The 13,563-nt window shown below is 40.0% G+C and overlaps 1 protein-coding gene across 2 annotated transcripts; it reads right to left on the bottom strand.

Moving 5' to 3' along the window:
• Window positions 1-426: 426 nt before the first annotated feature.
• Window positions 427-11,213, bottom strand: pld3 (phospholipase D family member 3). 2 transcript variants are annotated; one of them, XM_084717519.1, is made up of 12 exons: window positions 10,927-11,213; window positions 8,423-8,485; window positions 6,269-6,319; window positions 5,971-6,128; window positions 5,585-5,765; window positions 5,349-5,466; window positions 4,650-4,777; window positions 3,625-3,822; window positions 3,332-3,471; window positions 2,567-2,732; window positions 2,346-2,445; window positions 427-1,326 (listed from the first exon to the last, which is right to left on the bottom strand). In XM_084717519.1, the coding sequence occupies exons 2-12, from the start codon at window positions 8,447-8,449 to the stop codon at window positions 1,139-1,141; spliced, it is 1,455 nt and encodes a 484-aa protein (XP_084573645.1). In that variant the 5' UTR covers window positions 8,450-8,485; window positions 10,927-11,213; the 3' UTR covers window positions 427-1,138. The 2 variants fall into 2 exon arrangements, with proteins under 2 accessions (XP_084573645.1, XP_084573644.1); XM_084717518.1 differs by having other exon boundaries at window positions 11,030-11,213.
• Between the last annotated feature and the right edge of the window lie 2,350 nt (window positions 11,214-13,563).

Genomic DNA, 13,563 nt, shown 5'->3' with positions numbered 1-13,563 from the left:
CAAGACTTCCTGATTGGTCAGTGCTTAAATATTGATAACTTCCTGGACAAACGGTGCAGCTAATAGCAGTTATGTAACATTAATTCAGTGTAATGTAACCCAAGCTGAGTTCCTGTGTCCTGCATGCTGCTGGAGGGGGTTGACTCTGAAGTTAGCGACCACTCTGATCCAGGCTCAGTTAAGGTGGACTGACCTTTAAGGTAGACTGGGCCAACTATTCTCATTCTAGCAACAAACAAGTGGTGAGCACAGCCGTTACCCCAGTTAAAAGATGTCTCATCTTTTCACATCCTTACATGTCACGTCTTTACCTTCTGCATTAAATTATGGATTGTAACATCAATAAGAGTACTGATGTAGCACCTTAAATTGCCTTGTGTATGAATGGTGCTATATAAATAAAATTGCCTTGCCTTGCCTTGATGAGTATCAATATCAATAAGCAGCATCAGTATCAAAAAAATCCTAATGATACCCATCCCTAGACATCATGTGTTCACTACTTAGGAGAAAGGGAGAAAAGTGTTGTTTCTGGTAAAGTGTGTGCTTGAAAAAATTCAAAGGAGTCTAGGTTTTTTGGCAGGCATTCTTGCTGGTGTTCAAGCAAGACCTTGGATTTAGAAATGCCCAGACGGTTGGTCGGTGGCGAGATCTCTGACTGCAAGACTAATTCAAGTTAGTGGTACTTGTCTGTTTGTGGTTTGTCAATGCTGGTAACGTGGCAGTACATTCTGACTGCTGACCGGAGTTTGGCACTGTTCTGACTCACTCTAATTTAATTTTAATTCTATACTTTGACCTTCAAATATAGCCTGAATCTCCATCCAGCCTAAATAGAAATAGCAAAGAGATGAAGACTAACTCTTGACTTAAAAGAAAGCACCCTTGAAAAACCCTTGATTGTGGTACAGACTGGCAGACTGGTTTTATGGCACATTACTCTCTGGTCTAAGCCAGGATTTACAACAAGTTGACTCTCATTCCTCTGATCTGTCTCAGCCAATCAGTACAAGATGACAGTTTTAATGCTAAAATAAATGTGCAATAACTGCTCTGCGATATGTACTTTGAACAGAAGTGTCCACCTGTAGTGCGCTGATGTAGACTGATGTGGTGTTTGTAAGACTGGCTGTTGAAGCTAACACAAGTCTTTGGGGTTTGTGTGCTGGGTGAGAGGAGTGCTGTAGTCGGAGTTCCAGTCCCTCTCAAAAACAGCCTTCAGCTGTGATTGGACGGTCGGCTCCACGGACTGCGACGCAGTCTGGTTGACGACCAACGCTGAGCCGGCTGTGCTCACGAAGTAGTCACCTGACCAGTTAGACGTACCTGAAGACAGAGAAACACAGGTGCTTTAAAGCTTTTATCACTTTTTCTTAAACACTCAGCTGATTTCACAGGTGACCCATACAACTACAATTCCAAAAAAGTTGGGACGCTGTCTAAAATGTAAATGAAAACTGAATGGAATAATATGCAAATGAACTGTATTCCCTGTGTACCTGTGAACTGTGTACCCTTTAACATATTTACAATGACAAGTGCATGTCAAGTTCCCACAGCACCAAGTGGGTCAAAGTGTTTGTTTTATTTATTATTATTATTATTATTTTTTTTATCATTTTATGCCTTTAATGACAATAACCCATCTGAAGACATGACAGGAAGTAGGGAGAGAGTGGGAGAATTACACACAGCAAAGGGTCATGGGTGGGAGTCGAACCCACGGCCGCTGCAGAGGACTCACAGCCTCTGTACATGGGGCGCAAGCTCTACCAACTGAGCTTATCCAGGCGCCCCAAAGTGTTTGTTTTGATTAAAAAAATGACAAAAGTGTTTCCATCTCAGTATCTTTGTGACAAAATTGATAATGTCATCAACATGACACATTTTAAGTGAAGCAGAGGGGTTCCCTTTTCAGTCCTCATGACTCTGTGTGTATTACAGCATAATGAGTTAAAGTGGAAACAGACAACTTTTCTACTCTCCCTCGAGTGATTCCATGTGTTATTAATGTTTGTGCAGCTGTACACAACACACACACACACACACACACACACACACACACACACAGAATGATGAGAAATGATGAACACGACTTCGAAAAAAAGAAAGAAGAAAGAAGCATGTTCACTGAAGAGGAACACTGAAAGCTGTTGTGATGATGCGTATTGCACAGTTTGAGTGACGTTTGCCTTTTGCTTTGCACAAACAACTAACTACAACAGGGGTTGGCGTCAGAAGAAAAAACTGTGAATTTCTCCATTAAGTTTGCTTACCACACATGTTGGTAGTAAATGTTTCACATGAACCGTGCGGTGTGTGTGTGTGTGTGTGTGTAGTCTTACCTATATAAGCGATCTTGTCAGTCACCATGTACTTGTTGTGGTTGACTCTGGCAAAGGGAATCTCCTTCTGCTCGGGGCTGGCAGGCACCACAAACAGCCTCTGGATAAGAAAAACAAAAGTTCAATCAGGCTGTTTTTACTATAGATTATATATCATAATATGTAGAACCCCCTCTTTCAGTGTGAGAGGACACATGACCGTGACCAGGTGCTGTACTCACCACCTGGATGTCCAGTTTGCTCTTGGGGTCGTAAACTGAAGCCAGAGACTTCAGGAAGGGAAACATGACCGGTGAGGTGCTTGCCCAGCAGCTGATCAGCAGGCGCACTTTGACCCGCTTCTCGTACCCGACTCGCCTCAGCTGGGTGTCGATGTCTGCCCAGTACCTGCAGAGGGCGCCACATGCAAAGCATCAATACATGTGACGTGACATTAACCATCCAGTTCCTTTCAACATTATTCAGTCTCCAACAAAATGCTCAGAATAACGCAGGTGCAGCTAATACTACTACAGTTTCGTGAAACGGACTAACTGAAGGAGTTGAGGTTTTATACTCATTTACACACCACCACAGATAAAAGCTTCATGACCCAAACTGCTGGGAGTCAGGGCCATGACACTTTTCTAAAAGACCTTTCTTTGCACAAGTATTTTGTATTGTACCACGTTCACTGTATTGGTTCCGTATGCCAACATGCTAACACTTGCTCGGTACACCACCATTTGAAACTGCCACCAAGTGCTGCAATAAAAGTTCAAATTATTTTGAAAATGACCACAGTTGCCCCTGACTTTTTACACGTTGCAAGATCTTTCACCAGAAGGAATTCCTGACGCCTTTGTCTGTTCTGTTTGAACTACTACTTTCAACTACTACATGACTACTTTTCACTAGTTTCTCCTATATTTGGGCTTTTCCAGCTGCTGCTCCATTACTCTCCCATCTCTCGTGTCTGTCTGACTCTTCTGAGCACAAATCTGTACCTTTTAGGATGTGAGAACTCCATGGTAGGCAGGTAGTTCATGACAGCGATGTAGATGAAGCTCTCGGCGTCCTCCATCACACTGAGGATGGACTGAAGGTCTGGAGTCCTGCCAGCTGCACAGAAGGACGGAGGGGAGCTCTGAGGGGGAGAGAGGTGGGAAAACATTTCGCAACATTTAGAACCTTAACAGATGATAAACTGAGGAAGAGCAGTGGTCATTAGAAGCGCACTGATTAAAATATAATGTAAAGAATTTTACAAAATAAAAAAATCTTTCATCCTGTATCTCACCGACAAGTAGACGTGGGACGGCGTGTTGTTGAGTGGCAGCTGGAGGGGAGTGTCCTTGTTATAGAGGGTGGAGAAGCTGGTGGGCCACGGAGACGGGATGACCTGACTGTCCCCCAGGTACCAATAAGCTTCAAAGATCTTACCGAGGTCTGCAGCCAAGCAGCTGCAGTTGTAGACCACCGCGCCCAGTTCCTTCACCTGCACACCAACAGCACAATAATAACTTATTCTCAGTCACAGCTTCTTGTTCGTTCCTTCATTCATTCAACCTCTACTTTAACTCAGACAGACTTCATTTACAGTGTAGCCAAGTAAAACAATAAAATAAAAGCCCCTAGACACAGAAAACACCAAAGAGAAACTTACATAAACCTGACAACAAGAAGTAAAAAACTTCTAGACTTTAAAACTCAGGCAATTAACAGAAAACAGCAGAAGCAGTAAAGTAAAATGATATTTTTGTCAGAATGAAAAAGATTACAGATGCCTGACAATATTTTCTATACTTTTCTAAACCGACGTTTTCAGTCACAGAAACTGAGTTTTATTCGAAATGTGTCCACTCTCATAAAGACAGGATGTTCATGGCAGTGACAGCTCAGCAAAATGAACTCTAAATTTAACTAAATATCTGATTAGGTAAGCCAAAATTGAGATGTGGTTTGATATTGATGACTATCACAGGACTGGAGCAAATTCAAGCTGCTTTTTTCAGGATGGCATGTGACTGAAAGTTTAAGCAAACATAAGAACTTCCTCTTAAAAGCTGAAGGAAATGAATTATTCTTGCATCTGGCGTCAGATGATCACAGCAGATATCATCCAGGATTCTTTATCAGACCGGAAAACTTAAAAAACTAAACAATACTTAATTTCTTGTCCTCCCATGATTCCTGTGTTAAACACAGACGCTGTCCACAGAGTAACAGGTATATAAAAACCATGTTGCTGTGGTGACACTTAATTCTTTCTGACTGTGACATGTGAGTGTGTGAGAGTGTGTGTGTGTGTGTCGGTGTGTGTACCTGTGTGAGGGACCTCCAGTCCATGTTGGCACTGCCGATGTAAATGTGTTTCTTGTCCACAACCCAGAACTTTGTGTGCAGGACGCCTGAGGTGAGCTTCCTCATGTTAACGGTCCTGATATCAGCTCCTGAAAACACACACACACACACACACACACACACACACACACACACACACACACACACACACACACACACACACACACACCAATGTAAGTTATTTTAATACTGATGTTTTTTAGACTTGCTGCAGTAGTACAGTGGGTGTTACACTGATTACATCACTTGCCACCAATCTAATATCTTACATGCAGCTATTTTAATGCCATTAAATTTCAACCGATCAGTGATTCTCATGACCTTATAAACTTTCTGAACTTAAATAAATGCATATTCAGGATGAAATGATCCCCAGTGTATATGTGATGTTCAGCACTTTGATACAGGAAAGAGAATATATGAAACTGAGGAAATGTAAAATTTATATGAAAACATAGACAATTAAAGGGATAAATCATTAGAAAATGTATAGATAATAATTCTGACACAGGTCTCCTCTCTCTCCCCAAACAAACAAAGAACTATAAAACTGACTTATCGCCCAACTTCAATCAAAACAGACCATGACGGGCTCAAACTTAAAAAACAGTCACTACCAACATAAACATCTGTCAGTTGATTCATTGCTGGCAGAGTCACCTGAGTCGTTGAGCAGTCGGAGGTCGGCCTGCGGTTGACTCTCCTGCGGGGTGTTGACTGCGATGCGAACAGACAACTTCCCTGAGAGCTCAGCGAGTGTCTTCAGAATCGTCTCACCCTGCGTGCGAACACAGCAAGACAATGAGTAAAACAATTTGATAAAACAGAAATGTAAAATAAACAGTAAAAAATAAAACTCATCGTGTGCCGTTTGGTCGCCCACGGCTCCAGCTGACCTGATCAGCTGTCGGCTCATGAGTGCCGGTGTCTTTGTTGGTGAGCGTCCAGTAGAAAGAGGCGATGTCGATGCTGCTGCGAGCCTCGGTCATCAGGTTGAGCCAGGCCTGGTAGATGGAGGGGTGGGTGGTGCTGGAGTTAAACTCCAGCCCTTCAGGGATGCTCTCCACCAGAACAATCCTGACGCACAGGAGGAAAGAGAGGAAACAGCTTGATGAGACTGATTAATATCTCTACTAGAACTTAAGTCGTTGTCAATATATTGTTTGATATCAGCTTATCGCAGATAATATTATATAACATGGGGTGTATATGTCGTTTCAGCTGAGTAGTTACTCAAACATAATTAGAGCAGAGGTCCAGGTGTGTGCAGATGTTTTCTTACTTGCAGGGGTCTGAGCAGGACTCGGCCTGCGGCAGATGGAGGCTGCTGCTCGGGACGGGATGGGTGGAGGAAACCCTCGGTGTGAGGAGGTAGTACAGGGCCGTGGCGGCCAGCAGCAGACATGATGCAGAGGCCAGAGCGATGACACATCTGGAATACTGGAGGAGGGAGGAAACACTTCAGAGCTGTGGCTGTAAATCATATTTAACTCCAAATATGTGTGTTTTTTTGTGAGACGTGATGGATTTTTGAATGTGGTGAAGCTGTTTGGTAGTTTGTGTGCGTGTGTGTAACGTACCGACTGTGCTCTCCTGTTGTAATCTTCTCTCCTCCGCTCCATGTCCACCAGCTGCAGGCATCAGAAGTACAAATTAACACATGATGTTGTCTGCTCATTAACACAATGAGCATTTACTCAAACAGGATTCATTCAGACAATATTTTGAGGATTTTAACTACAGCCTGAGGCCTGTTTCACCGACTCCGCTTCATGCAAGCTGCAATTTATAGCATGAGATAATTTTCTTACTGCTCACTTCAACAAATATGACTCAACAACAGAATCTCCATGTTTGTGACTCATGTATGAACAGGAACACTGTGGGCGCAGGGCTTATACAGCTATTTAAGAGTAAAATTCAACCTCTAAAATTTCAAGACTCCTGGAGCCTTTATCACATCTAAATTGTTACTATAAATGCAACTGCAAATTCCTTAATAACCACAGCAATCACTGTATATTCTCACTCTGTTTATTTTACCAGCTGTTTATATTAACTTTGTATGAATTGAACGTTTTGATCGGGACTATTTAATGTTTTCTAACTTTCAGAGAAAGGGATCACCAGAGGACTCCTGCTGTGAATGACAAATATGATGATAGAATGATTTAATTTCAGATATTAAAAGATTTTTGGTTCAGATGAATGATCGTGTTCATGAAACACCGAACTAGGAGAAGATTGGGCAAAATAAAGTACAAAGTATTTATTTATTTATTTATTTAAATAGTGTTATTCCCAGTGAAAATGAAAACTGTGATGCACAAATTATTATTTGCACTAATTGGGAATTACATCACAATTGCAATATCTGTCAAAATAACCACAATATGACAGTCTTTTTTTGATTTTCTTTTGCTGCACATATCTGCAGCCCTACACCAGATTATGCTGAAAATCTAGATTTTTTCAAGGAGTATATTCAAATTCAAGAATAATTCTAACTTTGAAAATACAACTGTTATAATAAAGCATTTTCCAAACTTCAAACCAGGCTGGGAGAGACCTTCACTTTCATTCAACTGTGTTTTTTGTGTGATTTGGTTGAATTGAACCTTTAACGGAAGAGGAGAAAGTTCTGGTTCGCAACTTCTCATACGAGTTCAACAGTCTGATTTACACCACAGTTGAGAGAGTAAAACTGACATAAATGTGAAACTAAGAAACTACTTATAAAAGTTGTCAGTGTTTCTGTACTGAGGTCAGGGCGTTTTCCAGATTCTCTGACCTCCTGTGTTTGCAGATTCTCTGACTGTACATCTGTATGAAGTTACAGGAATTCAGTGACCGGAGGTAAAATGAAATGGAGATGTGATTCAGAGCTGAGAGGGTAACATGACTTACGATAAACAATTTGGGGATCTGAGTAATAAGTTAAGTGAATGCAAAACTAATAATAACATGAAAAACAGGAAGCATTTTCTCATAACAGAGTAAATTCAGCACTAATAACCCAGGCTGCAGCATTCAATCTGTAAATATGTTGTAAATGAGTGAATTCAACTTTCAGTGCACAAAATTTCAAAATTAAGATTACAGTAAATATATTTAAATTCATTTTTCTGTGAGTCAAAACTAACATAGAAGGAAATGAATCCTGACCAGTGTTGGGGAAGCTGCTTTTAAAGTAAAGCTTTGAAAGCTACCAATTACTTCAGACTGGAAGAAGGTGAACGACAGCAAAACTACGATCTAGTTTGGTTTAATTCAAGCTTCTAATAAGAAGTGACAGATGACAATATAAATGTGATACAGAAGTGCTATGTCCAGCAGTAGAAAGGAGAAATAATGGTAAAATAAAAATGAAAATCATTGATCTCTTTTTATGGCCCAAACTCGTTTGTAGTTTCTTAGTTAATTCAAAAACAAATGGCAAAAAACTGAAATTTAACTACTTGAATCACTATGCAAATATGAATGTAGCTGAAGTATCAGGAAACAACAGCAAGATGTAGATAAACTTAAAGTTTAATTCACTACATTCCAACACTGATCCTCACATTAAAGAAGCTTTACACGGTAACTGTTCGGTATTTTTATTTGAGAACTTATTTAAAGTAATATGACAAACTGAACTCAATCAAAAGTGAAAATTATTTAACACTGACAGATTAATTTTCTGTGTATGAGTTATTTGATTAATTTAACTAAAGCACCTGAAGGCCCCTTACCTTGTTGTACGGGATGTCTGTGTTCATGTCGTGTCAGCTCGGGTCAGATGATGCTCTGAGACTCTGAGACCAAACACAGGAAGAAAACACGTCATGTTACATCACTTCTTCTTCTTTCTGTGGTAAGGACTTGAAGAATGAGCAGATACTGCGGCTGCACAAGGAAACTTTTATATGTTAACAGCCTGAAATGGTGACAAGAGATACAAAAAATTTAATTCATTGCACAGAAATCTTGTGGCATCAGAAAAATGCACCAAACACACTGGTGTTTACCAGCCAGGGTACAGTGGGGGACATTTAATCGAGCTTATAAGAAATATATAAAGTAAAGTGAATAATTTAGTAAAAGATCAACAGACTGTCTGTAGAAGATATTGATAAATGTGATTGATTTAACTTAAAGTAGTTGAGTAGCTATGAAACAACATATCTCAAACACCATTGTCTCTCCACTACACACAAACACACACACACACCTCTGCAAACCTTTACAGACGTGACAAAGAGAAGCTTCTAGATGTTTTCAACCCCACAGACAAGAGAATAACCTGCGCAGTACAAAGACACACACGGCTCCAGCTTCTGATGAGCTGCATGTAGGTCTGCAAAGCACACAGCCACCAACAATACCTCTCAGAAAAAATAAACTGTTTACTGGAGCCTGAGGTCTCGTGATTTATGAGGTTTGATTCCTTAAAGGAGAGGAAGTATTGAAGTGTAACTGCTGACAGCAGCACTGTGATTCGGTGAAACTTCAGTATGTTTGAGCTGGCAGCGTCTGGGTCTTCTCATGTGACTCATTACATCTGCTTGAACGGGAACACATGGCATAATAGACGTGAAAGCAATTTGATCACACAGAAGAGTTTGGAAAGTTTAGTGTCGCGAGCATGAAGGAAACAAGCTCTTAAACATGTAACGCTACAACATATTTTGTTCTTAAGTTTCCTTGAGACTGACTGAAAATAAGGCAAAACATTTCCTGCTGAAGTCAATCTTCTCTTCAGTGAACAAAATCAGCGCGCTGCTTTAGCTTGATGCTCTTACATTTAATTTTTGCAGAGCAGATGAACAGATCCCACAAGTAACAAGAGAGAAGACTGATATTATTGGCCGATAGAGGCCTGGTATGGGCCTGTCACAGATATATCAGTATTGGTGAATATGTTTTCAATATGCACCCATATGAAAACTTTTTTGGTGTATGTTTTTAACATATTTCTCATCTAAAATTGAATGTATAGGCCGAGCATCTTCCTCATATTGTTGGATCAAACTTCTGATGAGGGAAAATGTTTTCCAGTTTGTGGGATGAAACACATCAATTCAGTGAAAAAACCTCCAGGCTGATAAAGCTGCAACTAACTATTATTTCCATTATTAATTAATATTTTTATAATTAATCATTTAGCCTATAACAGCGTTTCTCAATCCTGGTCCTCAAGGCACACTGCCCTGCATGTTTTAGATGTTTCCCTGCTCCAGCACACCTGATTCAAATGATCAGATCATCATCAAGCCTCTGCAGAAGCCTGATAGCAGCCTGATCATTTGAATCAGGTGTGCGGGACCAGGAAAACATCTCAAAACATGCAGAGCAGTGGTGCCTGAGGGTGAGGATTGAGAAACGCTGGTCTGTAAAATGTAAAATAAATAAATGAATGAATAAATATATAAAAATGCTCATCCCAATTCCCCAGACTTCAAAGTGACGTCTTCAATTTGCTTCTTTTATTCTACCAACAACCCTCTTCATTTACTGTCACAGATGACAAAGTGAAGTGGTAAATCCTCACATTTAAGAAGCTGGAGCCACCTGGAACCAGCAAATGTGTGGAATGAAATTTTTTGCTTTACTGATTGTTGCAGCTCTCAACACAGTCCATACAGACTTTCCTGTAGCTCTTGCTAGCGAGACATTATGAATTTCTTGCCTTGTTTTATGAGGCCGATTACACCTGGGAGATATAGCTGAAAAACCTATCGTGATAATTAAGTTTCATATCTATCGTTATTGATAGATACTATTGATAGATTACTAATTATTATTATAAAGCCTTCATAGTAAACAAATAAAAGCTCTAACTGTACCAAGTCTTTTAGCTCTGACTCGTGCATTAAATTACTGCTGGTAACAGAGGACAGAGAGGGCTTGTTTATCTGAGAACAAATCACATTAGAGAAAGAAAACAAGAAAGGGAACAAGTGACTCAAGAGTTTTGGCTCAAGTTGTAGAAACAACATTACGCAATTCTTAAACGAACAGAAAAAAAAATAGTAACACACTTATTCCGTGAGCTTCAGATTAGATAACACAGACATAACTCTGTTAGCTGGTAGAAGGCTAACAAATATGAATGTAATTTATGTGGGTCACTTTGGAGTGCAGAAGTGATTCTTAAAAACACATTAGGTTAAGAAGTAATAGATCAATATGGACTGTAACGCTGTCTTCTGTATTAAACAGTACTTTAATTCACTTTTATTTACTGTAAACTTACACTGTAACGTTGAGGACGCCGTTAACTGAGAAGTCGGAGAGTCGCTGACTGTGCAAAACAACAAAAACAAGTCACTTTCAGCTGCGAAAAACTGTCCACCCACCTGCTTTCATGCGTCCAGCTGAATTAAAATCCCTCAAATAAAAACGTCAACGTCTGTTCTTTGCACACAGCGACATTTAAGGTTGTTGTTTCATTGTTAAATATAGCAAAAACAAAGAAGGCCATACACGGCGCTGTGAAAATACTGATATGAACACAGACGGGACAGTGAGAGGGGAGACGGTCATGTGACCCAAGCCGGACAGCCAATTAGAGGAGAGCTGTCCACGTGACGTAGCGCCAGCAAAGTACAGTAGTGCAGTTCTTAATGCTAACCACAAGATGGCGCCATACAACCATGTAAGTGCCAGAAAGCGTCGGAACTCTTGCGAGATTTGTGTCTTCATTGTGCACCTCGTTCAAACTAATTCTGTTTTATAATTTGACAACGCTGTGGTTTAAATCTGTTTAGGGTTAGAGGCACGAAACTGTTGATTAGAGTCAAGGAAAGATCATAGTTTGGTTTAAAATGATCACTCTCGCGAGATCTTTCGCGGATCTTCCTCCCTTCTAGACAAGACCGTGACAGAAAGCAGGCATTATGCTTACAATATACCGTGTATGGCGATTACTTAGTGCCAGTTGGTCCTACGTGGACTTGTAGTCGACTGCTAACTTGGTACAGGTCACGTTGGACTCAGAACAGACACACGATGTTTAATAAAATGCTGTCATTATACAGGATGTGCCGGGGGGGCGTCAGGACCTGATCTGACCTCTGACCTGACTTGATGAAGATCACCTGCAGTTTGCACCGTTCAGACAGGTAAGAGCAGCAGTACAAAGAAAGTCAACCTCTCAGGTAGCAGCATCATAATACTGGATTTGACATATATATAAGTATAAGTTGGAGATAAGCTCTAGAGAAAGATTATCAGTAACATGATGTTACTGCTAACACTGCTAACAGGTGGTGGTGATCATCAGCAGTAACAGTAGAAACTTATTTTGATGACTTGTTTTTAATGCAATACTAGGTTTGCAGATGTGTAGACCTGTTTTGATGGCTGGCATCAAAATGTGTTAATTCTCCACACAATGATTTAGCTAAGGGGGTGTATGTAGAACTTTAAAATAGGGGGCAGCAGAGCTTTTTTTTTTTTTTCTTTTTTACATATTAATTTTTATATGTCAATATTGTGGGTCTAAAGTAATACTGTAAAAATATGCCTTTTGCTGTCTCCTCCGGGAAAACCTGCTACACACTTCCAAAGGGATTCAAGGATGAACTGATTAGATTTAGGGGGTTAAAGGTCAAAGTTGCACATTGTTTTTCCATAGCTCAAATTTTCACTTGCTTTTTATGACAAAATTACACAGAAATAATTAATAGGCTAAAATTATGATTTGTAAAAAATAGTCTCTAAGTAAAGACAGCGTGTTTCTCACTGGAAATTATTCACTAGAATCTTACAAGACAAAAACTACACTGTAAGAACCAGTGTGTAGGATCTAGTGGCATCGCATGGTGAGTTTGCAGACTGCAACCACCTTGTGTCTATTTCTCTTTCCAAGTGTGTAGGAGAACCCACTGTATGGTTTGCATGAAACTCATGCAAAACACGAAATACCGTATGAAGAGCCAGTGTTTGGTTTGTCCATTCTGGGCTACTGTAGAGACATGGTAGTGCAACATGACAGAATGGATGAAAGAGAACCCTCTGTAGATATAAATGGATCATTCGGATTTAATGAAAACACATTAGTTCTCATTTTCGTGTGATTATACACTAATGAAAACATACTAATAAATATTATGTCCCATAATAAACCCCTGTAAATCACACACACTGGACCTTTAATACCTTTTATTAAATTTCTTCAAAATCCCCACTACATATATCATATGGATATAGATGCAAACTGGAACTTGACTGGTTTGGGGAGACGTACAACTGCGAGGCTGTCATTCTAGTTTTCTCATGTTTCTGAAAGTATCGGTTGTTACGGAACTATGATGGACAGACCATCTGTTTTCATTGGTTCTTTATGTTATCTTTATTAGGCAAAATAGAATTTTTTTTCACCTTGCTCCTTTTTGGTAATGACGTGCATTTAGAGTTGTGGTTTGATTGTGAACCTGTCCTCTGGCTCTGTCCATTACCATGAATGCAACAAATAAAGAGTGAAACAAAAAAGAAACATCTTTAATTGATTTATGAAAAAGAGGCGGCAGGTTTTATTTCTGTGTTGTGAGTCACCTCTCTGCCTGAGGGGCATAGTGAAGCCTTATCTATCTAACAGTTAACTAAGAAGCATTTACAGCTCATCTGCTTCCATCCCTCCCTTAGCTGCACTGTGGTAATCTAAACTTTATTAGCCATTCAAATCTCCTGCTGTATACCTCGGGCTGCGGTGAGCTATCACGTCAATACATTTGATTTCATGGCTGATATATTTGTGACCCGTCAGCTTCATGACTGTACTCAGGAAGTGAAAGTAGAATTTCTCCTGGTGATGCGCTTTCCATATATTCCAGCCATAGTTTAACAGCCTCTAATGTCTTATCATTTCACAACATTTCATAATTTCCCT

The sequence above is a fragment of the Lutjanus erythropterus genome, chromosome 4 (genome assembly GCF_056507025.1).
Source record: "Lutjanus erythropterus isolate fLutEry1 chromosome 4, fLutEry1.hap2, whole genome shotgun sequence".
NCBI classification, from domain to species: Eukaryota; Metazoa; Chordata; class Actinopteri; order Lutjaniformes; family Lutjanidae; genus Lutjanus; species Lutjanus erythropterus.
Note: the sequence above shows the minus strand (reverse complement) of the source record. Positions and strands in the feature narration are given on the sequence as shown.

Bases quoted from the DNA above. Each gene is read 5' to 3' on its own strand.
- pld3 (XM_084717519.1), bottom strand. From the start codon at position 8,449: ATGAACACAGACATCCCGTACAACAAG. The intron at 5,766-5,970 runs GTAAGAAAACAT...CCTGTGCGTCAG, and splicing joins TCCTGCTCAGACCCCTGCAA to GATTGTTCTGGTGGAGAGCA. The intron at 3,823-4,649 runs GTACACACACCG...GTTGGTGTGCAG, and splicing joins ACTGGAGGTCCCTCACACAG to GTGAAGGAACTGGGCGCGGT.